This window comes from Protopterus annectens, chromosome 6.part0, assembly GCF_019279795.1.
Source record: "Protopterus annectens isolate FY-2018-M chromosome 6.part0, PAN1.0, whole genome shotgun sequence".
NCBI lineage: Eukaryota > Metazoa > Chordata > Ceratodontiformes > Protopteridae > Protopterus > Protopterus annectens.
In genome coordinates, this window is record NC_056737.1 from 42,637,303 (window position 1) to 42,663,251 (window position 25,949).

General features: G+C 37.8%; 1 protein-coding gene across 4 annotated transcripts in view; it reads right to left on the minus strand.

The window, feature by feature from the left end:
• Window positions 1–25,949, minus strand: part of LOC122804151 (pleckstrin homology domain-containing family G member 3-like) — a 1,602,862-nt gene that overhangs the window by 80,887 nt on the left and 1,496,026 nt on the right. For all 4 annotated transcript variants that reach the window (XM_044073839.1, XM_044073837.1, XM_044073836.1 and 1 more), the window contains one exon: window positions 8,865–10,479. In XM_044073839.1, coding sequence (XP_043929774.1) covers window positions 8,865–10,479 — 1,615 coding nt within the window. The remainder of the gene's footprint in view (window positions 1–8,864; window positions 10,480–25,949) is intronic.

A 25,949-nucleotide genomic window follows, 5' to 3' on the forward strand; every position in this document is an offset into this window, starting at 1 on the left:
ATTGCTTTGCAATCCCACAGATTTTATTCCTGTTCATCTTCATCTCCCAAATTCTATCTCTACTTCATTTCCATCTTACTCTCAATTCTTCTAGTCGACTCTTGTGCTTTTTTCATTTTCTCAAGCATTTTCTGTTGAAAAAATTGGGAAAGGTTTAACTGGTGCAGTCTCTCTGTGGTCTTTATTACCAGAAGAATAAAAAGCAGAATCTCCTTCTGTTTCAAAGCTCACTTTTTGTTGGACAAACTTTTGTATTTCTTCCTTAGCATGTACTTCATCAAAAAATTATTTTGTCCCTCCGGGGAGATATATTTTGAAGATAGCTGGGTATGGCAGTGTGAATCTTATGCCTGTTTCTCAACATTCCCTTAATAATGGAGTAAATGTATTCCTGTTCTGCCTAGTGTACAATGAGTAGTCATTCTCTACAAACACTCTGCTGTCTCCTAAAAGTACTTTGTCCTTCTGTCACATTCTTGTCAAAATTAACTCCTCCTGCTATTAACATTGCATCTTTTCTGTTAACGGTCTAGATTGCTTTTTCATAGCCAGGTTTGGGGCATACACACAATGTGCCCTTTCAATTAATTCCTGTTGTGGAATACCAGTCCAGTTGCTTATTTGTGCTTTCATAAAATGAATGTAGTCTGTTCCTTCCAGCTTCTCTGGTACAGTAGAAAATCTCAGGTTTTCTCTACGTGCTCTGTCCTCTAACTGTATTATTTTTTAAATATCTCTTCTTGTGCAATCTCATATTCAGCCAGCCTTTTCTTCATTTTGACCTCTGAGTTTTGCAGTTTTATCACCTTATCTGAACATCTATTTAAAAGCTTCTTCCATTTTTCCAGCATTTTATTGTTTGAGTTGATATACTCCATCAGTGTTTCATTTATTTTAATTAGGTCTATATGCAGTTGCCTTATACTTTCCTCTAGGTTACTGGAAATCATGTCTCGAGCTTCCACTGCTTTTTTGCTGAGCAGTGGCAGTACTTTTCTCTGTCAGTGTTTCTTTGTCACCTTTTGTAGCTGATTTTACTTCACATTCTCAATATTTCTTTTTTTTTGGCATCCAAGCAGTGCATTTACTACCCAGTTACTCAAATTTACCCAGCAATTTAGGTCCACTGGCTTTCTCTGCTAAGTTTCTGTTTTTACACTAAGAGAGCAAGAATTAAGTTGTACTTAATATGCAACCATCTTGGAAGTCCTTTGTTGGTGAGTCTTGATAGAGTCAAATCATTCTACAGAGTAAGCTGGGATTTTATGAGTAGGACAATGGAAGCATTTGCATTCTCTTATAAAATTATAAGGTTGATTAGGAGGATATATGAGGGATCACAGGCAAAAATTAAAGTGGAAGGTTACTCTCTGATAAGTTCTGCTTGATCAGAGGAACAAGGCAGGGATTTCATATTTTCCCTTTGCTATTTCTGTTATATTTAGAACCACTGGCAAAGAAAATAATGGACTCAGAAATTAAAGGATATAACTCTTTATGGTAATCAAAAAACATTGGCTTTATTTGCAGATGATATTATTTCATACCTGATAAAACCAGAAAAGGACATTTCAGTGTTGTGGAACATTCTGTGACAATTCCAAGCCTTTACAGGATACAACATTAATGAAGATAAAACAAAGGCAATAACCCACAGATGAACTGGTTCAGCAATACTTACATTTATGAGGACATGATAAAATAAAGTACTTAGTAGTATGGACTAAAAGGGATTCTGTTGTGGTAGCAAAGGATACTTGGAAGACACTAATCAAAATGCAGATCTTTATTGAGAATAACAATATCCATAAAGAATATTATATTTATAAAGTATCAGAAGAAGATTCTGCCGATAGGGATGATTGCAATTAGGGGAGCAGAGAACAGGCAAAAATGGTGCAATTTACTGCAGAAACCATGATATTGGGAGCTAATAACTAGACAGGGAAAGGTAAGAGGATAAGAAGAGGCTAAGAATTCATTTGGACTGGAGACTACAGATTGCCTTCCTGATTAAAGATTGGATTGATATCAGAGTATAGGCAAAGAAAAAGAAATAGGGGTATACTAAGTGAAAGACCAGCACTGGCAGAGTTTTTAGTAGAATCTAGAACAGAAGCTGCTGTTAAAAAAGAGATAATTGGTAGGACATATACAATTTGCATGATAACTATAGGAGTTGATCAGTGGAGGTTAGAGACTGGATAAACAATTCCCAAATAAATAATGGAAGGATACATGTATGGCACCCAAATATGCAACAAAGTCTAGAAGATTTAGGAACTCTGCATGCAAGTGTTTGCATAGATATTTCTGTACCCCAAGCAGATTTAAAATAATTTTTCTTCAGGTCAGTTGCAAATGTTGAGGCGTGATGAGGAAGAATGAGGTAATTGGGAGCATATTTTTGGGAGTGTAATGAGTTGGCAGACTTTTAAATATTCCCTGCAGACTACTTTGTCAGAAATATTGGTGAGCAAACTGGTGTAACTACGGAAATTATTTATTTTTTTTGCTGTGATACAAAATTGGAATTGTTTAGACATAGTAAGGCCTTGTTGAGTTTAATTCTGGTGGCTGCCAACAAAGCAATTACTAAAAAATGGAAATCAAAGACTAAACAGTTGGTACTAGAAGTAGTGAATATAATAACAAAGATAAAATAACTGGAAGTGAGATCTTTAGAAAAGGGTAGGAGAAAATTACACACAAAAAAACGAGAACTGTGGAAAAAACACATACAGAATATTGCTTTGGAGGAGGAATGAGTTTTAATGGAAGGCAGGAATTGAATCAGCTATGTAAAGGCTGACTGACAATGACTGTATATAGATTATAAGTGATTTATAATGTTTGCAACTGAGAATATGTCAACTTTGGTTTGTTTTCATTTATATAATGTACGCTTGCCTATGTCATAAGTGATAATTCATAAATATGTTTCTTGTTTAAAAAAGTCATATAATTTAGTGAATACTTTAGAAAGTGATATAGAAATCATCCTTTAAAATACTACTACTCAACCATTTTGCTTTATATTTTATGTTAGTCTTGAAGTCCATTGTATTCCAAATTATAATACCCAGATCTTTTGTTTCATTAACTTCCAAGAACTAGAAGTTGTCAAGCATGATCTGTGTGATAACTGGCCCTCTTCCAATATCAAACTGGAACACAGCTGAAATTTGGATGCACTTATTTTACAGTCATCAAAATACTTAGATAACAATAAGAAGTAACTGTTGGCAAAAATGTTGGCATCATACAGATTTTAAAAATGATCCTTGCGGGACTGTGCAATAGAAGACTATAACAGCTGATCAAGAATTGGAAATCTTTGATTTTTTTTTTATGCTCAGGATTTGCACTCGTCTATTCTTCAGTCATTTAATTATCAAATTTGTAACACATGACTTATGTAATTTTAAGATGGTTATAATACTGTGAAAAGTTATGGAGTCAAAGCTTCATACAAATCCAGCTATATTGTAACACTGGAATACCAACATCTAGACCCTAGCTTATATTAAAAAAAAAAAACTACTTTTAGAATAGTAATAGGGAAAGGTGTTCTACTATCCCGACTACAATATGATCTTCCATTAATAGCACACAACCATCAATAATATAATCTTCAGATATGTTACTCCCCTCTCCCTTTGTTCAAAAGAAGACAAACATTGAAAAATGCTACAAAAAGCAAAATGTCTACCAGTTGAACAAGAAACTGACCTTCTTCTATACTCAACTATTCAAGCTTTTAAATAACCATATATCCAAACTGGTAACAGATCCCCTACACTACAACTTCTGAAATCTTGACCAATGAGCACCTTCACTGTGACCACCTAACACAAAGTGTACAGACCAGTGCTTTTCCACACTAGGTTCTAATGTCTGTGAATCTATCCATCCACATCTCAAAGAAACATTCTCTTCCCAACTTCTGGGCACAATTTAAAGCCTTTCTCCAGAAAACAGCATAACCCAAACTCAGCCACACTTGTAACTCACACACCACCACCACATCTCTCTACTGCACCCCTCTGATTGCTATTATTTCTGCAACTCATATATTTATTTATGTATATATTGTTACATACCCTACTGCCTGTGCCCATATGTGTATAATTTTACATATATGTTGCTGTATAATATGAAACTCTATTTTTAAAACTTGTTACACCTTGCCATCTTTGTATAATTGGATTATTGTCTGAATGTTTTCTTTCTTTGGCTGAGACTGAAATTGGTCATTTCTACCCTGGTCAACAAATCCAAATTTAAATAAATAAGTAAAAGACTTATTAAAGATAACCTAGTTTCTATCAAGTTTTGTTCTGAAAAATCTCATGTCTGTACAGGCATAATCTTTCTGTGGTAACAATTGATAATGTAATGCTTAAGAACTACACATGTTAAAAAAGATGAGTCTGTAATTATTTACACTTGCTTGTATGACCTTCTACAATCCTTTGGTATGGTTTCAGTAAAGAGGAATGAATTGCCCATGTTATTGATGTAGAAGGGAATTCTTGATATTAATAAGAAAAATATTTTAATAAGATGCAGAATTATGTAGCAAGTCTTCTATACCATTTACTTCGTGATAACAGAAGCAGAGGAGCAAAAATATCAAAGAAAGTTCGAAGATATAAACATGAGAGATTATCAATCAACAGATACAAAGTGACATCACAAAGCAGTGATTACAAACTCAAAATGCAAAAATCAAAACTCACTGCATCACTTTTAATGTGTTTTGCAGAAGCCCATCACCCCACTTGTACCATCCGAAGGGAAGATCAGTGCTCCTTATACCCTTGTTAATGCTAAAACTGCTGTAGGTGGCAGTAAGGTGAATTCTCTGAGATACCATAATCAGACATATACATCATCAGTTCTAGTTCTGTGACTTTACTTTTGAGTGTTGCTCAGAACTGTTTCATATTTCAGAAAGGTACCTGTTGAGTGTTTATCATATTTATGAAAGTTTTTTGTGTTCATACTGAGATCATGAATTCCTAATAGCTTACTTTAATTCCTATGATACTTTACTTTCAGTGGTCTTATTTAAGTCTATAAGATATTTCCTGTAGATCAGGATATATCTACATTTAAGAAAAAGAATAACTCAAATGATTTCATACTTGCTTTGTTAATTTTGTCATTAACAAAGTCAAATATACAGTCTCCAAAATGTCAAAACTTGCTCAGAGTTTGTCCCAATGTGTGAAAGTCAAGTCTTTACTTACATCATCAAATACTACAGTACTTTGTGCAATGTAATTACCACCTAACAGTTATTGAAAGATGTTATTTCAAAAGAAACTGCACGATGACCTCAATTAGCCAGTTGGTACAATTTGTTGTGGATCAAGTTTCTAGCATTATCAAATACTGAGCATTAGGCCATTCTAGTAAGAAAACTGATTAAATTTCATATTTTGTTACAAGTAATATCCAAGAACTCCAAACCATAAGCTTAATGGCTTGTATGTTTTATTCATTCTACAATGGGATAAGATATAATAAAAGCATAGTATGTGCCTGTGACAACATTCTGATAAGGTATGAGGAAAAGCCAGTTGTTCTTCCATATTCATATAGGGAGCTCTATAACCTAATGTCACCCGCAATTTATTATTTTGATGGACACTATCAAGCTTAGCAGTTATTACTTCATAGCTCTTTGCAAATAACTAATCTTGATCTATTTTATGCATGCACTCTAAAATACCCACTCCTGCCCGTCATCCAAAAGCCAAAATATTTATAGCTATAAACAAGTTAGTATGGCAACAAGCTTACAGTCATTACATTTAACCAATATTTTTGACTGGGTCAAGACTGAGTGCACTAGTAAAACACCCTTTCAGAGAATTATCAGATCTGTTAATAGTATTGTTTGAATGCTTTGAGATGGTGATATCACTAGAAAAATGCCTAGAGACATTTATTCTATTTTAAGGCATTTCTCATTTGTAACTGTTGCTTATCTGAATGAATGCTAGAAAGCTTATTTATAATTAGTACAATTTTTAAGTATACTTTGAGAATTGCACTGAGGACTGGGGTCAAATATTGCTATGCATGACTGCTTGACTGAGTTTACAGGCACATTCTTCAAGAAATTTATCCGAGCATGGAAGTTAGGAATTCAATAATTCATGCTTGAGGTGTTTCACAAATTAACTGTTTAAATAATAGCATGGAGTCTGACAATATTATTGCAGATACTATGACGTTTTCTTTATGCAGTAATTGACTTTGATGTCAGCTTGAGCATGGACTATCCCCCCCCCCCCCCCCCCAATAAATGAAAACTGACAAACTTGCATCTTTGGCAAGGACTTCTACCTATGTCAGATAAAATAAGTTCTTATACTGACTGTGGACTATCAGGGATGCAAGATACCCTGGGTAAATCTTGAAACAATATTGTTGTGAGCACGGTGGCAGAAAGAGGGAGAAACAATACAAAAAAAATGCACTGATGAATTCATGTAAAGAAATATTATGTTGATTCAATAAAACATGTTATACCACACATCTGTGTTCCAGTGTCTGTGTAAAGAAATACTAGCAATTTCTGTTAGACTCAAACAAATTCAGTGCTACTTAAAAAACATACTTAGATTGTAACTGATTTTACTACATGCAGAGTATGCAACAAGAAAGTAAAGTGTACCTTATATAACAAAGTAGTTTTGTGTATAACAAAATCATCTGTCTAACCAGTGTAGTGGAAATGTGTTTTAAATTCCATCATTACTTAAAAAATAACTTAATAATACCTTTGAGGGTCAGAGTTGCATGTCCCGTGATACAGGGTACAGCTAGTTTATCAAAGAATGCATGGTGTGCTCATTACTGCTTACAGTTCTGTAACCTCAAACTGAATTCTTTGCAACAACTGCAGCCATATTACTTTTCTATCTCTGCTTCAGACAGCAGAAAGGCTAGAAAGCCTCTGTTTGTGATGGTACAAACCTACAGACCAAGGACTAATGTGCAGTGACACCTTATGTTGTAATGCAGCTATTCTAATATCACCAAACACATATTTTATACAAGGCTATTTGTTTAAGATCGCATATAAGTAATGTTTATTTGTGATTTGCATAGTACAGCTGAAATGTGAGTTTCCTGATTCTTTTAATAACTGCACACCCTAGCATATGTACTCTGCAACTCATTAGATGCAAATGCAGTCTTTCTGCAGGGGCAAATGTGGCATTGTATATTGTTTTACTAAAGATTCACTTCTAGACTGCATCACACATTTGTTATTTCAGATAACGCTCATCTGAGAAAAACTGTTCAAAATGTTAAGAATATTTGATGTAAAAAATAAAATGTCAGTTCTTAGAAAAATTACGAAGTTAAAATTAAGTGATATCATTATAATAATCAGAAAATCTTAATATAACCTGTAACAATTGTGCATAAAAGGTGAAAGGCTCAGATGGCTAGTTAAGTGTTCTTTTAAACTAACAGTATGGCAATTCTGGAATAATGTTTCCTTATTTGCAAACAGAAAAATAGAGTTGCTGTTGGTTATTATAGCAATAGCCCATGGCTGGGTGTGGGTAATGCCGGATTTACTCATGGTTGTTGTGGTTTGGTCAAGAGGGCTTCGCCCTCGTGACCAAACAAAGCCAACCGTGAGTAAATACAGCATTACCCACACCCAGCCATGGGTTATTGGTATTATACAATGACATTATTTAAGAAAAAAGTTACTTACATTTATTAAATAATGTCCTTGTATAATGGTGCCGTAATGCTCTTCCATGTTTTTCCCCAGTATCATAGGGCTTTCTTGATGTACTGCACATGCGTATGAGATTTACATTCCCATGCTCACACAGTATATCACTGTTGAGGAAAGGAAGCAATGCAGAAAGAAAGATCTTAGTTGCAGATGAATTTGAAATCTGGAACTGTTCAGACTTAAGTGAGAGCGAGGGTATAGAAAATTCAAGGATAATCAGTTATGCTTCATTAGTTTTGCATAACATATGTAATTATCCTTGTATTTTCTTTGTCCGATCTCTCTCGTACTTCTGAAGTGTCCGGATATGTAAAAAAAAAAAAAGACAGAAGAAAGCTGGAATCTCTGTTGCAAATATTAATAAAAGAAAGTCCGGGTTTACAATGGTCATATTGGTTGGGCTGACCAATCAGCATGCATGTTTTTGAATGTTAATGGACAGTCATTATTTAATAGGAAAAAAAAGTAATCGTCTGCCTTTTTTATAATGTCAGAGTGTTATTTCTTAACATTATTATTTCCATGATGCCAGCATATGCATTATGAGAATCTGCTACAAAGGCCAGAGCATATAAATATGCTCTTTCATTTCTGAGTTACATGATATACGTATAAAGTACATCAAGCTGAATACAATTTCTCTGAGTAAGAGTTTCAGAAATGTGCAACCTTGAAACATTAGCTAAAAAAAGTTACCTGGGATATGTAGGCATACAGACAAACATTCTAGTTTTTGCCAGGCCAGACCTCCCCAGCACACCTGCAACATACATACACGTATGCATACATGCACTGGCATGTTGGCTCTCATGTGAACAGTGCAGTTAGACTAACTGAATACTGAGCAATATTCCTACAACCACCTGAATAAAATGCAAATGAAAATAGCCTGAATAAAATGCAAATGAAAATAGGCAAACAGGTGAAAGTGTTTTGACAAAGGATGCAAAAGTCATTTAGGCTACTTAATTAAAATGAAGCTATCTATTAAATTAAACCTTCAGGGTTAGTACAACTGATTACAGTCTCCTTTACAATGGACACCAAAATGCAGAGCTACAGAAACCTGTCAAGCAGGTTTGCTTACCTATTTGCTCTTCACCTAGTATTTCCTCTTCTACTGATGGCAGCTCTCTATCTTCTTCAGCATGTTTCAGTCTTTTTATTACAACTGGATGGTTAGTCTTTATTCTCTGGCTGTATTGTCTAGCCAAGTTCAAAACCTTATTTTTCAGCTCAGGCACATCCTTAAATAGCTCTCTGTCAACAGTGTGGTGGGATAACTTGTTTGTTGGCCTAAAAGTTTTTGAAAGCTCTTCATCATGAGTGACAAACACATCAGTAGAAGACTGGCTGTGAGATGACCTCTCTGGGGAAGACATAAAGGAGTCTTCACTTAAGCTGTGCAAGTTACTTTCCTCAGTATTCAGGAGTGGTTTATCAGAATCTGGAATGTCGACAGAGTTGTGACTGTTAATAGGAAACAAAGTTGAACTATCTTTGTTGTAAGTAGAATTACACAAATATTCCCCATTTTGTGTAGTGTGGCTATCATGATTTTCATCTCTCAAGACTCCTTTCATATCTTGCTCCATTTTACTCCAAATATTAATCATCTCAGAAGAACATTTAAATTCTTCATCAGTTTGAAGGGTTTTAGGAGCACTGGCAGTTTCTATAGTATTATTTTTAGTTTCCTCTGGATTATTAGCCTTATGGCTATTTTGAAATGTAGGACTAAATTCACAAGTGGGACAATCAGCATCCTTAGCAGAGATCCAAGATGGAGAGTCCCAGGTGGTGTTTGTGTTTTCAGTATTACCAATACTCAAAGGATACACTATTCCAGCTGAATCTGCAGAAGTGCTACCTTGTTTGCTTGAACCGTCTTCAGGACTTGACTCAGGACCATTGCTGAATTGAAACACAGAGCTCCTTACTAGTCCAGAAGGAATATAGGATAGACTTTCTCTCCTCTTGATGCTGAAGGTAGCATTTTCATGTTCTGCATGCTCATAGTAATTTTTAATTTTATTGATAAGAAGTCTTTCCTGCTTTGACAAGGCTGACTCTTTCTTACTTGTTTTCTCAGGATTTTCTAGGTTATCTGCATCAAAGAAAACCGCATCAGGAACTGATTCACTACCATTCTGGGTGTTAGCAGTCTCAAAATGTGGAGCCTCCTCTGCAGCTGAATCACTTTGACCTTCAGACATGGTGCTGCACCTCACCTTTTCGGAGTTTTTGGATCTGAGGAAACTGCTGTTACTACTTCTTAACAAAAGAGTGGGGGAGCCTGTAGATTCAGAATCTTCCAGTGCCAAACTGCTTCTACTAGAGATACTTGTAATGAATTTCTCAACAATGGCACCAGCTTGATCCATGATAGATGATGTTATTAAGCGCTCTGTTTCATGCGTACACATTTCTTCCTCTTCCTCATCTTCTGAAAACTCTTCATTGTTAAGTGACTTGAATTCATCTGTCTGTTCAGTCTGTAAGCAGTCTGGATTTGATGTGGTCATCATATCAAGTGTGTATCTTTCGTCCTCTGTAGTCAGATTTTCTTCCACTGCCTCTGGTTCTGGCATTGTTGTATTTGTTGATTCACTGTTTGATAGAATCTCAGTAAGGTGCATGTTACTTCCAGACTCCTCTTCCATATTAAGAACAACTTCTTCAACATGTGTGCCAGCTGTGTCCTACAGGGAAATGAGAAATTATAATAATGTCACTTCAAGATATATGCAGGTTACAAGGAGTGAAGTATGAAGAATCGCAATGACATCTTACGAAAGTAAATCCTAATTTGTAAATGAAAAAACAGTCAATCTACTCTTAAATACAGTCACATATCTGACATGTTTTATAGACCAAAACTGACTACATTTACTCAAAGTTCATTTCACTTACTGTACACATTGTACAGAAAATGGCAATTTGTACCAAGTCAGACAGTTCAATAAGACATGTATTAAGACACAGGTGCTCATCTCCTATATGTATGTATCTACAAAGTCTCTGGAAGGCAAAAGAAAATGGTTATGGGTCACTGTTGCAGTACTAGGCGGAAGCAAACTCCCTTGTTAGACAATGTCTGATACTGAGGCAAAGTTGTAGCTGGATGCAGCTGAGGCCTGTTTGTTAAAGAGAATGACTAATAATATACACACGCAAGCACAGTTTTCTTTCATGTAGCTAAGACAGTGTTCCAGCTTGCGAGATGATAATCTTGTTCCACTGAGATGTACAATTGCAAAGATTACATTTTATCACCATCTGTATTACTCAAAGTCTTATCAAAAAGTATAGCTTAAAACCAAAGTAAAAGTTAATGAACCATGAAATGTCCTAGACGTTTATGGCTAAAAATAAGAATGTGAATTGTGTGCCAATGGAAATATGCAAGACTCATGATATCTGTTGCTTAAAGTTAAATCCAGGGGCCAGATTCCAAATTACTTGCTATCAACGTAAATGACTTACTCTTCTGTAAGACCTAACTTTGAAGCAGATTTACACTTGTCATTTACATCGAGAGCCGTTCTTTTGGAATTTGGCTCCAGATATATACAGGAAAAACAGCCTGGGTTTCCCTTGAGTACTAACTAAAAAAAACCAGGGTGTTTGTCTTCTGGTTCTCCTGATAAGATAAATGTATTTTGTTAAACTGCACACATATTTGTGTAATCAATACAACTCATGAGATGAGTAAAACTCACATCAGTTGACTTTTTAATTGCTAGTCGGCTAAATACAAAATTCTGTCACTGATACTGCCTCTTAGCATTGTTATAAGAAATGTTATTGTGTTATAACAGTGTCCCTGTATTCACTCCTGTATAAAATCATTCTTTTTCTTTATCTTAAATGTGTAACTAGGGGAAAAAAGGAACAGAAAGGAACAGTTGAAATATTGTTTCAGATAAAGTGTACAACTGTGAACAAAATAGAAATTAAGAGACTGATAAACTTCATTAGATTCTCAGCATTCACTGTGCATGGGTCACATGTGTCAAGACAGGGGAGTTATGTATTTTCACTTTATAGATTTCAACTATCTTTTTACTTTTTTAACACTTTCTGAAGCTTGCCACAGTGTTACAATAAAATATTATTCATGTCATTGTAGTAAACTCCAAACTACTACTGCTTTACTCACACAAAAACTGATACCAGGAAAATGTAAATGTAGGCTGATATAACATAGGCAGAACCATAGCTGTCTCGCCTACTGCCTGTTACCACCTGGCTCCCCTCCGCTGACATTTCTGGCTAGTGCTCCTCACCTCTGCAGCAAGCCAAGTCCCTTCTGTGATCCTGAACTCTAAGATCCTCCTTTGCCCAATACTAGTGATACTTCTGAACAAAGGCAATAGTGCTGTACTATGAAATTTCAGTTAAAATGGTTTAATGGTCGATTTAGTATCTATGACTAAACTGACAGACTATTTTTTAACAGATTTAAATATTTAAGTGATTAATGCAGATCTGATGCAGCAACTGATAAATATGCGAAGTAACTTACATTAGCTCTTATAACTACATTTTTAAAGGGAAAATATCTTGTAGGAATACTGACTTGTGTGCTGGGTCAGACAGCAATATGTAGTTCATATTTAAGTTATGTAATGTCTACATCATCATCTACTTTAATATAGTAACTAGCATGTAAAGTGTTGCATATTTGGTGTAAAATAACAGAAATACGCATTGCAAGACAAAGCTTGTTGTAATAAATTAGTATTTTGTAATTACATAAAATAAAAAAGAACATTTTACTGTACAGCTGTGCATTTTTTATGCTATATTACCACAGTAAAATTACAAAGCCTGCTTGAGTCATCAGAGTTCCTTCAACAGCAGGAAGGATGAGTGCTAAAGTCAGCACGGTGATAGGTGACTCTATAGTCAGGCACACTGACCCTACTCACCATGCTAAACAAGAAGGTTACTGTCAGCTGCCTGTCAGGTGCCAGGATCTGCCACATAACCCACACACTCAGGTCACTCCACACAAGTACAAATATGACTCTGTCATTGTCCATGTTGGTGTCAACAACCTGAGCTGTACCTCCCTGTACTATATAAAAAGAAAAATGAAGAGCTCTCCGATCTTGTAGCCCCCTAGCATTCTGCCATCGCCCAGAATGATACCACAGTACAAACACAAAATGACTGACTTCAACAATTAGCTAAGCTTCTGGTGTCATTCTAAGGGGATCCAGTATCTGCCTGCCTTGGACGAAATGGTCGACAGACCATGATGCTTTGCCAGAGATGGCCTGTACCTGTCACCCCTGGGATTCCGGATACTGGCTAAGGCTCTTGCCACTCCTATAGTGCCTTTTTTAAGCAAGGTTCAAATGACAAATTCACCACCATAACAAGAACGGGCAAGCAAAAATGAGGGTAATGCTACTCAATGCTAGAAGCCTAAATATCAAAATACACTCACTCGAGGCACTCCTTAAAATGGAGAACATCGACATCTGTGCAGTGGCTGAGACCTGGTTCAAGGCTCCAGAGAGCACTCCTCCACTACCAGGCTATAACTCATACCACACTTTTCGGCCATGTAACCTGGACCGGAACACCAAAGGCGGAGGTGTGCCCATATTCATTAAGGATATCCACACCTCCAAGCTAGTTGCTCAGCATAATGCATCCGAGGTTATCCATGTGCAACTAACTCTGGGCAAAACTGCAGTCCAAATTGTAGCTTGCTACAGATCCTCCACCATGCCCTAGGACTCCCATTCCTCTTTTCTTGATATACTGGAAAATATTAGGGTTCAACCAAACACCCTAATAATGGGTGATTTCAACTACCTCACCATTAACTGGGAAAACTTCTCATGTACCAACTCCTTCACTCAACGCTTTCTGGAATTCATAAATTCTAATGCCCTGGATCAACTTATCCACACCCCCACCAGGGGCAACAATATCCTAGACCTAGTCATTACCAACATGAGTGACAAGTTCCACACCTGAAGTCAACTCCTCATTGGTCCGATCCGACCATAAGCTAATCACCCTAGATATCCACATCCCACCCCCCATTAAGGAAACCATGGTAAAGAATTTCTCCAAAGCCAACTTCATGCTTCTAAAGACAGAAGTGGCAAACTTCATGACACCCATGCAGATGGACAGTACAGTTACAACTGCTGAATCTTACACAAATGCACTCTATAAGCACTTACACGAGTGCATGGATCGTGCTATCCCAAAGAGAACCAAGACGCTATCCTCCAAAAAAAGGAAGCCAATCTGGTGGTCCCCTGCCATAAACAAACTGTACAACAGAAGGAAAAAACTGTTGCAAAAGAGAGTACAATCCCATGAGTGGAGGAGCTCCCTGGTCAGCCTCAGTAAGAAACTGACAACCCTTATAAGATCCTCCAAAGCTAGCTATGAAAACAAAATTGCCACTGATTCTAAGGACAACCACAAAGCATTCTATAGCTATGTCAAGAATCTCAATGGCAACATCCAGATCCGCTCTGAGTTACAGCACAATGGCATGAACATTACAGAACCAACTGATATTGCCAACATCCTGGCAGATAGGTTCAGTGCTAACTTTACCCCCCCTATGCCCTAAAGGGCCCATATCAATACAGGAAGAATGCAGAGTCCCTGTAATCGCAACTACGCAGGTAAAAGCTGCACTCTCTAAAGCCAAAAACACAGCATCCATGGGACCGGACAACATCCCATGCTGCGTTTTACATGAATTTCAGAACGAACTGGCTCCCCACCTAAGCACCATGTTCAGTCATAGCCGCACATCAGGCTTTGTGCCCACTGAATGGTGCACTGCGACAGTTATCCCACTCCACAGAAGGGGAGCCACCACTGATCCCGGGACCTATCGCCTTATTAGTCTGACATCATAAACAAAGACATTGGCACTTCCAAACTCTGGACCCCACCCAGTTTGGGTTTGTGAAAGGCAGATCATGTCTCCTGAGACTGATCAAATTCTTTGAGGCAGTCACCGAAGCCATAGACGAGGGTAAGGTGATTCACACAGCCTATCTTGACCTCCCCAAGGCTTTTGACACCATCCCCCATTCTGGAATTATAGCTAAACTCACTAAACTAGGTATAAATCCCTATGTCACAAGATGGGTTGCCAACTGGATTACTGACAGAACCCACACTGTAAAAGTTGCAGACTCCAAATCTGACTTCAAACCAGTGACAAGTGGAGTACCACAGGGTTCAGTCCTGGGACCTCTCCTGTTTGGTATCTACTTGTCTGAAGTACAGGCTAACACAGAAGGCCTCTGGGTAATGAAGTTCGCAGATGACTGCAAACTAGGAGCCATAGTTGAGCCCCCAAATGATGTGGACATCCTACAGAAGGGCCTCACTGAGACAGATGCCTGGTGTCAGAGCCATGGCCTCAAGCTCAATGCCAAAAAGTGCATTGTCATCCTCTTTGGTAAAAACTCTGTACCCATGAACTACCACATAAACGGCAGTCTACTTAATGCCGAATGTGTGATAAGAGACCTTGGGACCCAAGTGGACAGTAGTCTCTTATTTGATAATCACATCGCCACAGTAGTCAGGAAGTCCTTCTATGTGGAACACCTCATCACAAAAGGGTTCTCATCCAGGAAAAAAGAGGTCATTGTTCCCCTCTACTCGACACTCATTAGACCCATTATAGAGTACAATGCCCCTTTTGGAATGTACCACAGAAGACATCTGCGGCAGCTGGAAAGTCCACAGAACTACCTCACAAAGAGGATTACTGGTCTCAAACAGATGCCCTACACTGACCGTCTCAAAAAACTCCAGCTTTACTCTGTATCATATCACCTACAGGTGATCTCTGACTAACATATAAAGCTATGTCAAACCCAGAGTTGTTGGACATGCTTCCCCCTAAAGAAGTCCCAATCTCTCCGAGCTAAATGCTCTAGGGACCTAAACCTTGTCACCACAATAAACAGGACATGCTGGAGGGATAGATTCCTGTCCCAGAGACTTTCCATACTCTGGAACAAGCTACCCATCTATGTTAAGCAAAGTTCCTCATTAGCACTCTTCAAGAAAAATCTTGATGAGTGGATGGGAAATATGAAATATACCCTAGGGATCACTTCTGTGGCTCTGCTCAACAGTGGTACAGGAAAATAACTTTCTTGGGTGGCGTAAGCCAGGGACCCTTGTTGGCTAGGCTTACTTAGGGCCTTGGGCCGATAGCCTAGTACCTACCTAGGAACCTATGATAATGAGAAATTGGCTCTCTGGTTCTCATGTTTCCATGGAGACAATCTGATAACAAGAAACTGGTTATAATCTGGTGCTGGGAAAAAAACAAGAACAACAAAGAGAAACTGGCTAGGAGATAATGTTCTGGAAAGTTTTCAGGGGTTTTCCCAGCTGGCAGAGCTAAAATGATAAGATACAGAAAAAAACTGTTAGCATTTAGTAGAAGCACAAGCTGCATAATGCGTCTTAGTATGGTTAACCTTTCTTTTAGGTTAAGTTAGTGAGTATGGCTGTCACTTTGGGAAATTTGCTCCTATTAGGAGGGAAAAACTTCAATATTTGAATATGTATATTGTTTTGTGTGTTAGTATTAAATTAATAAGTTTTTTGGGGGGGGATTGGGGGTTTGTTAGCTTTTCTGTTTGAGAGCTTTCAATAAAACAAAAAGTTTTGTAAGATGTGACATAGATTCAAATGGATATGACAAGAAACAACAATATAGAAGTTTAACCTGCCAAACAGAGTATGCATGTAACACAAAAGCTGTAACCAGACATTTAAAAAAAAGTTATTATACATAAAAGGTGAGAATAATAACTTTTTAATACAATGATGCTTTCTATAATGTCCTTAAATGTTAATGGTCTCAGATAAATACAAAAAGAGAAAGAATAGTGAACTATATTAAAAATGTAGAGTGCAAATAGCTATGTTACAGGAGACACACTTGGAAAAAAATATACACGTGACTTTGATAAACAAATGTTTTCAGGATGGTTATTCAGTGGGATATCTGGACAAAGGAAAAGTTTCATAGATAATAGTTTCATAGATTAGTACTAAGCTAACTGCCCTTGCGAGCCATTTTAAGCTTAGCCAATTATCCCTTGTGAGATTCAAACCCCACACCTTGTGTTTGTAAGGCAAACACCGTAACCATTAGGCCACCCTCCCAACACCAAAACAAAAAAGAGTAGCTCCAATATAGATAAAAAAGATAATAATGACAGATTTGTAGTGCTAAGGAGTTACTGGCAAGGGAGGAGGATTACACTGGCATGTATTTATATTCCACCTAAAACTGCTATAATGGAGCTTAAGAAAATTCTGGGAGAAATAACAAGTTGTCAGCAAGGAATATTAGTTATAGGTGGGGACTGGAATTTGATTTGCAGCAGTGACAATGTGTCTGCAGAGGGCCCAGAAGGGAAAGTATAACAAAGGAGGGTAGATTTTTGAAGAAATTTATAAAAATATTTGGCATGGAAGATGTGAATTAAGTAATAGGAGTTCAAAGTGAAGTTACATATTACTCCACAAGATATAAAAAAATGGGCTAGGCTAGATAGAATTTACATTTCACAGAAACATGTGCATTTATTGAAGGCCTTGATACGCACTATTTCAGATCATGTGCCAATAATAACTAAAATAAAAACACAGGGTCTTCTTTCGGCTTTTCCCGGTTAGGGGTCGCCACAGCGGAACTCCGGTCCGCTAATGATTGGCAGTAGATTTTTACATACTGGCTTGCCGGGCCTAACGCACAACCTTCAACGAAGGAACGCCCATTCACGCATGTCGCCACATAGAAGACACTCTGAGAATCGAATGGGCAACGTCTAACTGTGAGGCGACAACGCTACCGCAGCAAAACCACCGCAGTACTAAAATAAAAACACAGGGTAATGAATTAAAATGAGACACTGGCACTTTCCGTATCTGTTGAAAAGACAGGAATTTAAGGATTGGGCAGTGGAGGTTATTCATGAGCTATTCAAGAGGATTGAAACTACTTCTAAAATATAGCTAGGGAGTGAAATAAAATTAAGGTGCAGATTAAAAACAGGGTGGAAATAAAAGAAAGGGAGCTATGGTTAAGAAATAACAAAAATTATTTAATATTTAGAGAGACTGACAAATGTTAAAGTATTGCAGAATAGGGGAATCTCACAGAACAAGAAGAGGATCAACTGCAGAATGCTAAGCAGAACATAAGGGATTACCATCAAATCCAGCTTCATACAAGCACATTTCAATTCTAAATCATGACTATAAAGTGTTCATGTCTATAATGGCTAAAAGAATGGAAAAAGTAATGCCAAAATTGATAGATATCGATCAGTATGGTTTTGTGGAGGGGAGGCAAACATTTGACATCATTAACAGAACACTGATGATCCAGAGGGAAGCAGAATGTAAGAAAATACCATTGTTGTTGGGTCTTGATGAAGAGAAAGCATTTGACAGAGTAAGCTGGGACTTTGAGAGCAGAGCAACAGAAGCATTTACGTTTCCTGAAAAAAATATAAGGTTGATTAGGAGGATATATGAGGGAATGGATGTGAAAATTAAAGTGGGTGGGGTCCTCTCTGATCATTTCTGCTTCAGCAGAGGAACTAGGCAGGGTTGTTCTCTTTGTTAATTGCATTATATTTAGAACCACTGGCAAAAAAATAAGGGATTCAGAAATTCAAGGATATAATCGGCATGGTAGTCAAGAAAAGCTGGCTCTGTTTATAAATGACATTACTTTATACCAGACAAATCCAGAAAAAGATATTACAGTGTTGTGGAACATTTTGAGACAGCTGTAAATATTTTTGGGATACAAACTTAATGAAGCTAAAACAAAGACAATAGTAGTAAACTATGCACCCACGTATGAATTGGTTCAGCAATATCCATACCGACGGGGACATGATAAAATGAAGTACTTAGGAGTATGGATTAAAAATTATTCTGGTGTGGCAGCTAAGGATATGTTGGGGAGAAACTAAAAACATAATACAAAAACTGAGAAAATAGAAGGTTTGTTATATGGATAGTAAGATACAAGCAGTTAAAATGTATTTAGTCCCATTAGTCTTATACACAGGTCAGGCATATTTACATCAACCAGAGGAGAATTTGGGGATAGCAATTAATAAAGAGCTGAAGGACTTTTCTGGGAAGGGAAAATAGCGAGAGTCAAGCGAGACAAGTTGATTCTTCCAGTAGAACGGCGGATTGGGATTACCTGATTTGAAGGGGTATTTCAGATCTACACAGTTAAGGCTCCTATACATAGCACAAGCAGAAAACTATAATTCAAAGTGGAAAGAGATGATGATGAAACAGGGGGGAAGCTCAAGAAACAAGGAGAGACTGGGATGTTGGATGCAGGCCTTTAGAGAGAATAACAATAATCATATAGAATATTATATCTATAAAGTAGCAGAAAGTATTCGGTGTACTAAGCCAACAAGGGAATGGAGAAAGGGGATTCTGCCAATAGGGGAGACTATAATTAGGGTTATAGCAACAGGCAAAAGGGGGCTGAAATTTATTGGAGAATACTGGCAAAGGAAACAAGGTATTGGGAGCAAATAACTAGACAGGGAAAAACTACAGAATGGGAAGACGCCAATAATGTATTTGGACTGCAGGTTAGAGATAGCCTTCCCTATCAAGGGTTGATATCATAGTATAGGCACACATAAAGAAATAGGGGGTCCTAAATGAAAGACCAGCACTGGTAAAGTTTTTAGTAGACTCGAGAATAGAAGCTGCTATTAAAAAGGAATAATTAGTAGAGCATATAAAATATTGTATGATAACTATAAAAATCAATCAGAGGAGGTTAACATTTCAAATAAACAATGGGATAGTATATGTATATCTCCCAAATATGCAGCAGAATCTAGGAGATTTAAGATTTTTGCTTGGAAATGTTTACATAGATATTTTTATACCCCAAGTACACTCCAGAGAATTTTTCTCAGGTACACAGCAAATGTTGGAGGTGTGATAGTGAAGAAAGTGGTAACTGGGAACATATTTTCTGAGAGTGTGGTGAGTTGGCAGACATTAAGGATTCCCTGCAGGATGGACTGTCGGAGATGCTGGGTGGGCAGTTTGGTTGTGACGAGGGAAATGATTTTTCTGAGCTATGATACAGAATTTGAATTGCCTAGATATGATAAGGCCTTGCTGTGTTTAATTATGGTGGCTGCCAAAAAAGCAATTACTAGAAAATGGAAATAAAAAGCTAAACCAACTATACTAGAAGTAGTGGATATTGCAGCAGAGATAAAACAACTGGAACTGAGATCTTCAGAAAAGGGTAGGAGCAAACTACATAGGAAAAAATGGGAACTGTGGGAACAATACACAGAGGGGAGGAATGAGGTTTAAAAGAAGGCAGTACTTAAATGAGCTAGTTTGACTGAAAATTGTGTTGGTGTGGTTTATTTTCATTTATATATATAAATGTATGATTACCTATGGTGTAAGTGATGGTTTAATAAAGATGTTTCTTGTTTTGAAAAAAAATGGACAATGCCCATTCATAGACTGTTCCTAGTTTTTAGGGACACCCTTAACTGTGTTTAGTGTGTAAATTCCTTCCTGCTACGTGTTGTATTCCTGCAATGAATATTCTTCTCTTCTGCATGTTGCTACCTTTTCTGCTTCTAGATTAGCATTTTTTACTGGTGCTCAAACTTGTAAATCATTTACCCAAATCATCTGATACTACAGGTGACTCTGTATATTCAAATAGTGTGTCTAAATGATGGAACCACATCTGATTACCACTGAAATCCATTCAGAATGCAAACGTATTCAAAACACAACTAAAAACTTCCCCTACCACATCAATGGATCTGTTCCTGTACAACTCCAAAATAAATGCAACTGTTATCTTCAGCTTGGCATTTCATCAAACCAGTTCTCTTTATTCGAATCCTATACCATACAACCAGTTTACATTAATATCTGAATAATTCTGCTACCATCTCTCAGCTATTTACATTATTTTTTGACACTGCCCACTCCCACCTCTATACTTCTAATATAAACCTTATGATAGTCTTATATATAATTGTCTCTGAACCTGCCTTACACTTGTATCCCAACCATTAACTACAATATTAACATTTCTGCCCTACCTAGTTCCTTCACCTCCATTTCTTTGAATTGCTAAGCATTAATCACATGATCTATTGTCCATCTCACAAACCCACTAATACACCTCTTCAAATGCTCAGTGTTCAACATCTAATTATCGTTTATACTGTAACAGGTGCTTCTATTTTCATAAAACTATAAATGTATGTATCTTATTTAATATCTGTTGTTGTATATTACTGAATGTCTCTTTAAAAAAAAGTTTGTAACATACTGGAGCTTTTTTCCCAGGCAACTGCTGAAACAAGGTTTTTGACTAAACCCCCATATTTTGCTCACCTTACTGAAATAATGGCAGTGTTTCTAGTACTGCATTAGACTCCCTGTGTCTAACTTCTGCTTTTCTTATTCCTTAAACATCTACAAGTCAAGCGCTACAATGGCTAGAAAAAATTGATGAATTGTTTTCCTCATAACCACATTTCTTAAATCATTTTCACACATTTTGTTCAGGCAATATTAAGGGAAGTATAATAAAGGGTTTGAAAATACTTGTCATGGAGAATGCTCCATAGTAGCATATAGGAACATGTTTATGTGATGAAGAAAAAAAAATTACCAATGCCTTAAGCGAACATGCAAACTTCTGTTTGAATTTTAAGAATTTTTTTTTTGTCCTAGAGAATGTGAGTAACACTGGCACTTATTACTGAATGTGACAAAACTATCAAGATTAAATTATGAGCTCTCAGTTAACAGAATTTTACACTTAAAAGCCACTGTATTGTACTTGTGGAATCTGACAACTAGCATTAATTTATTTTTTATTGCTATCATATGATACCAAATGAAAAAGTATTTTTTACTTTGTTTTTATGACTTTGCTTAGCTGTTTTTAAACATGTGATATTTACTAAAAAAAACATAAAGGGTGGGGTTGAGTCAACTACTGGAGTTCTGATTAAGTTCTTCAGTTGGGAGGGTGGCCTAATGGTTAAGGTGTTTGCCTTACGAACACAAGGTGCAGGGTTTGAGTCTCACAAGAGATAACTGGCTAGGCTTAAAATGGCTCGCAAGGGCAGTTAGCTTAGTACTAATCTATGAACCTATGAACCTATTTGAGAATGAAAGCTGTTAACTTATTTCGAACTGTGGTAAAATAAAGCAATTTTTACAGTGGCCTGAGTAGCATTCATTTTAGAACATACAGTTTTTTTCTAACCTCGCCCATATTACTGGTATAAATTGGCAACTTTGGTAGTATACTAGGCTTTTGTTTATTTATTTTACATTTGTTAACTGGGTTAGTCTGGCTGAGCTTCTGGTTCATTTTCAGCAGAGACCCGGGGAGAAAAGCTCCTCAGGACTAGAAAACAATTATTAAATTAAATTTTAGTAACATAATAGTAACAATCAGCTATAGGATCTTACAAGCAGGGACCTGGAGAGAAAAAAAGCTCCTCAGGCAATTCAGTTATATAGAGTATTAACAATTAGCAGACAAGTATGTGAGTTGTTACAAACAAGGTTTTAAAGAATTAGCAGAAGAAAATGTGACCAGTTACAATATTATTTAAGCTGCTTAGAGCAAAATGAGTTAATAGTTAGGCAGATGCTTATTTAAAGTGGGTAGGATCTAGTTGTATAGGAGTTTAGAAACAAGAAAGGAAAGTAGGAATGGCTAGTAGGAGATGTAGGGGAGGTAGAGTATAGGAGATAGACTAGACAGGTAGGTTGTTTTGAGACTGTAAGAATTAAGAGTGGTTGGAGATAGAGGAAGGGAAGAGGTAGAAGAGCAGGGGAATAGTGTTAGAGATACATTAAGAGTGAGGTGGTGAAAGGATGGTTGTTTGTTCATCATTAGAAACTTACCTCAGAAGATCACTGTTTGTTTTTTCCCTGGTTTTCCTTTAACTTTTCAAATGGAGGAAGATCTCTTCCTATCACTATATCATATGCCAATTCAGAAACCATAGCAGCAGTTTCTCTCACAATTCCCCAAACAATTTGTATATATGCATAAGTAATGTCAAGTATGTGGTAAGGCTCTTTAACATTATTAACACTAAACCTGCACAAATGTAGTCTTCAGGTGCACGGCTCAACTGAAAAAATCCAAAAAGAGAAAACAGGCCAGCACTCTTTCTTCATGGAACTTACTTTATTAAGCATTCACATACCGGTTTTGGCTGTATAAGCCTTCATCAGACTGTCTTTAAGGTGCTTTAACATCCCCTTTACATCTTCAATATGACCAATACATTTTGTATCTTTTCTTTATGGACAGAATACTTCTCGTACTACATTCTCATTCACCATCCATTAATTTTTATTTAGATGCAGACTGTTGTTCTGCTGTTTGGATCACTTCACTGAAACAATGAGCTGGTGTTTTTAATAGTGCATTAGACTCCCTCTTAGTTTTTCTTCTTACTTATTAGTGCTATATCATAGCACAGATGTTCATCGTGTTACCCTGCTGCAGTCATCACACTTGGGTTATTCCTGTCGTCAGGCGGTCCCACAGTCGGCCGGATTTCCAAAGTCTTGGTCCGACGTCGGTTGCTGTCGCCTCATCCCTGACGTCAGTGCGCCAGGGGTACATATATTGCAACAGACGCCATTTTCTCTAGTCTTTCTTGCCGCGCAGTGCCCGAAGCAGAAGCAGAAGCAGTTCGCAAATGCCGGTCGACCGACTCCTGAGATTTTCGAATTCGAATTTCAGACTAAAGTCTTCTATAAAGCTAAGTACCCCATTGGGGAAACTTTTCTTGCCTCAGACCGATGTCAGAAAAAGTTAACAATTGTATTTCTTGTGGGAAGCAAATACCTCATAAGGATTTTCATTCTTATTGCATACCCTGCCTAGGCCCTGATCACGACATCACTTCTTGTTGTTTTTGTGCTAGATTTAATAAACGTACTATTAAAAGACTATTTGATTTCGCACAACACTTTTTTGGCAGAAAATTTAATTATAACATGCCGTCGGAGCTACCGACTACCGGCGTGCACAAAAAGCGCAGGGATAAAGATCGACAGGCCAGGCCTAAGCCCGATTCTGAGGCCTCGGTTGATCCGGTCTCCAGTTATCAGTGAGGCTCCGACACAACCTCTGACTACCGTAGTTGAGGAACCCAAGACTACTACGGATATTTTGACGGAATGTACTAGGCCGACGCAGCCTTTTACTTCAGGCCCTACCGACGACTTACCTTCCAAGGACGTCGGTACTTCTGAAACACCATCGCCTTCTGAAGGCGCTTTCAGACCGACGACTCTTACAGTCAAAACTTTTTCCAAATCGAAGACTCCTTCCAAAACGAAAAAGGCTTCACTTCAGTCTCCTGTTCAAGGCCCTATGCCTAAGAAACAGATGCTCAAGATGGCTGAAGATCTGATTTCTCTTATCAGGGGTCCCCAGCCATATCCTGACAAAAGGCCTAGACAGGAGGAAGAATCTGCTTCCTCTGAACAACTGTCTATTTCTTCGGATTCCTCTGAAGACCAAGACTATTCCTTCTCTCCTTATGAAGATTCTGATGCTGAGGACTCTATTCCCTCAGCTTCCCCTCCAGAAGATTACTCTTTTGGGGAAACTTTACACACTATGAGGGAACATTTTCACTGGGAAGGTCAGGATTACTCTGATTCCAAGAAAAGGCTCAGAGAGTTTCTTTTACTCCCCCAACACAGACCTCTAGCCATCCCTCCTGTTTTGGACATTGTGGATAATGTCTATTTAGAATCCAGTTTCAACCCTGACTCTCTGCCTCCTGCCCCGGCCAAGCCTGGCAGATACTACAGAGTACCTGATTCCCATAAATTTCTTTACAAAAAGCCCAGTAGCTGACCCAGAGACTATCTCACAGGGTTCCACGGGGGCTAAGGCTTCCATGGCTAAAAATCCAGTGCCTTCTGAAAGGGATTCAAGAGCACTAGACAGATGGGGGAAACACCTCAGCCACTTTAGCTATGAGAGCTCTAAACTGTCAATTTCATATGCTTAAATATCAGCAATTTCTGATCTCTCAGTTATAACAAAAGATAACAACCCTTCCTCAACAAGCTGAATTGAAAGAAGTACAGGATTTGTTGCACGCCACCGAGCAGGTGGGCAAACATACCTTACAATGTGGGTTTGATTCTTTGGAGGCTTCCTGCAGAGCAGCTGTCACTGGATCAGTTATACGTAGGCATGCCTGGTTAAAGGAACAAAGTCTGCCTGAACATGTTAAAGCAAAACTACTAGATGCTCCCTTGCAGCAGGATGTTCTTTTTGGTGTTAAAGCAGAAGAAGTTTTAAAGAAAATGGAAGATAAGGCAAAATCAATGCAGACAGTCAAAGATTTCCTACAGGTACAACCCCCTCGCTTCAGCAGAAACTGGCCAACCAAAAATTGGTCCTTTCCAGCCACTGACAGGCCTCAGAGGGGTAAATACAGGCGCCCAAGGGGCAGAGGACAACCACAAGCTCAGTATAAACCTTACCAATGGGCCACTCCAACCCAGAAGGGAGGATAAGACAGGTCTCAACCCACCAGAAGGCAAACTCAATGACTTTTACCTCAGCTGGCCAAACAAAGCCCCCCTGGGGGGAAAACTAGCACTATTTGTAGACAACTGGCACATGGTCACAAAGGACAAATGGGTCCTAGACATAATTTTACGAGGATACAGATTCCACTTTCACACCTTGCCAGTACAAAGAGGAATGCCAAACCTGCCACAAAATCAAAGGGCAGAGGCTCAAAAACAAATTACAGCTCTCATGGCCATGAGAGCCATTCAAAGGGTACCAACTCAAGAGCAAGGCCAAGGATTTTACTCAAGACTCTTCCTAGTACCCAGGAAAGAAAATGCTTGGAGACCAATTCTGGACCTTTCAATTCTAAACACTTACTTACAAGTTCCCAAATTCAAGATGCTAACACTACAGCAGCTACTTCCCATGTTGGGCAAGGAAGCATGGCTGGTAACGTTGGACCTCAAGGAGGCATACCTGCATGTCCCTATCAGACAAAGTTGCAGAAGATACCTCCGTTTC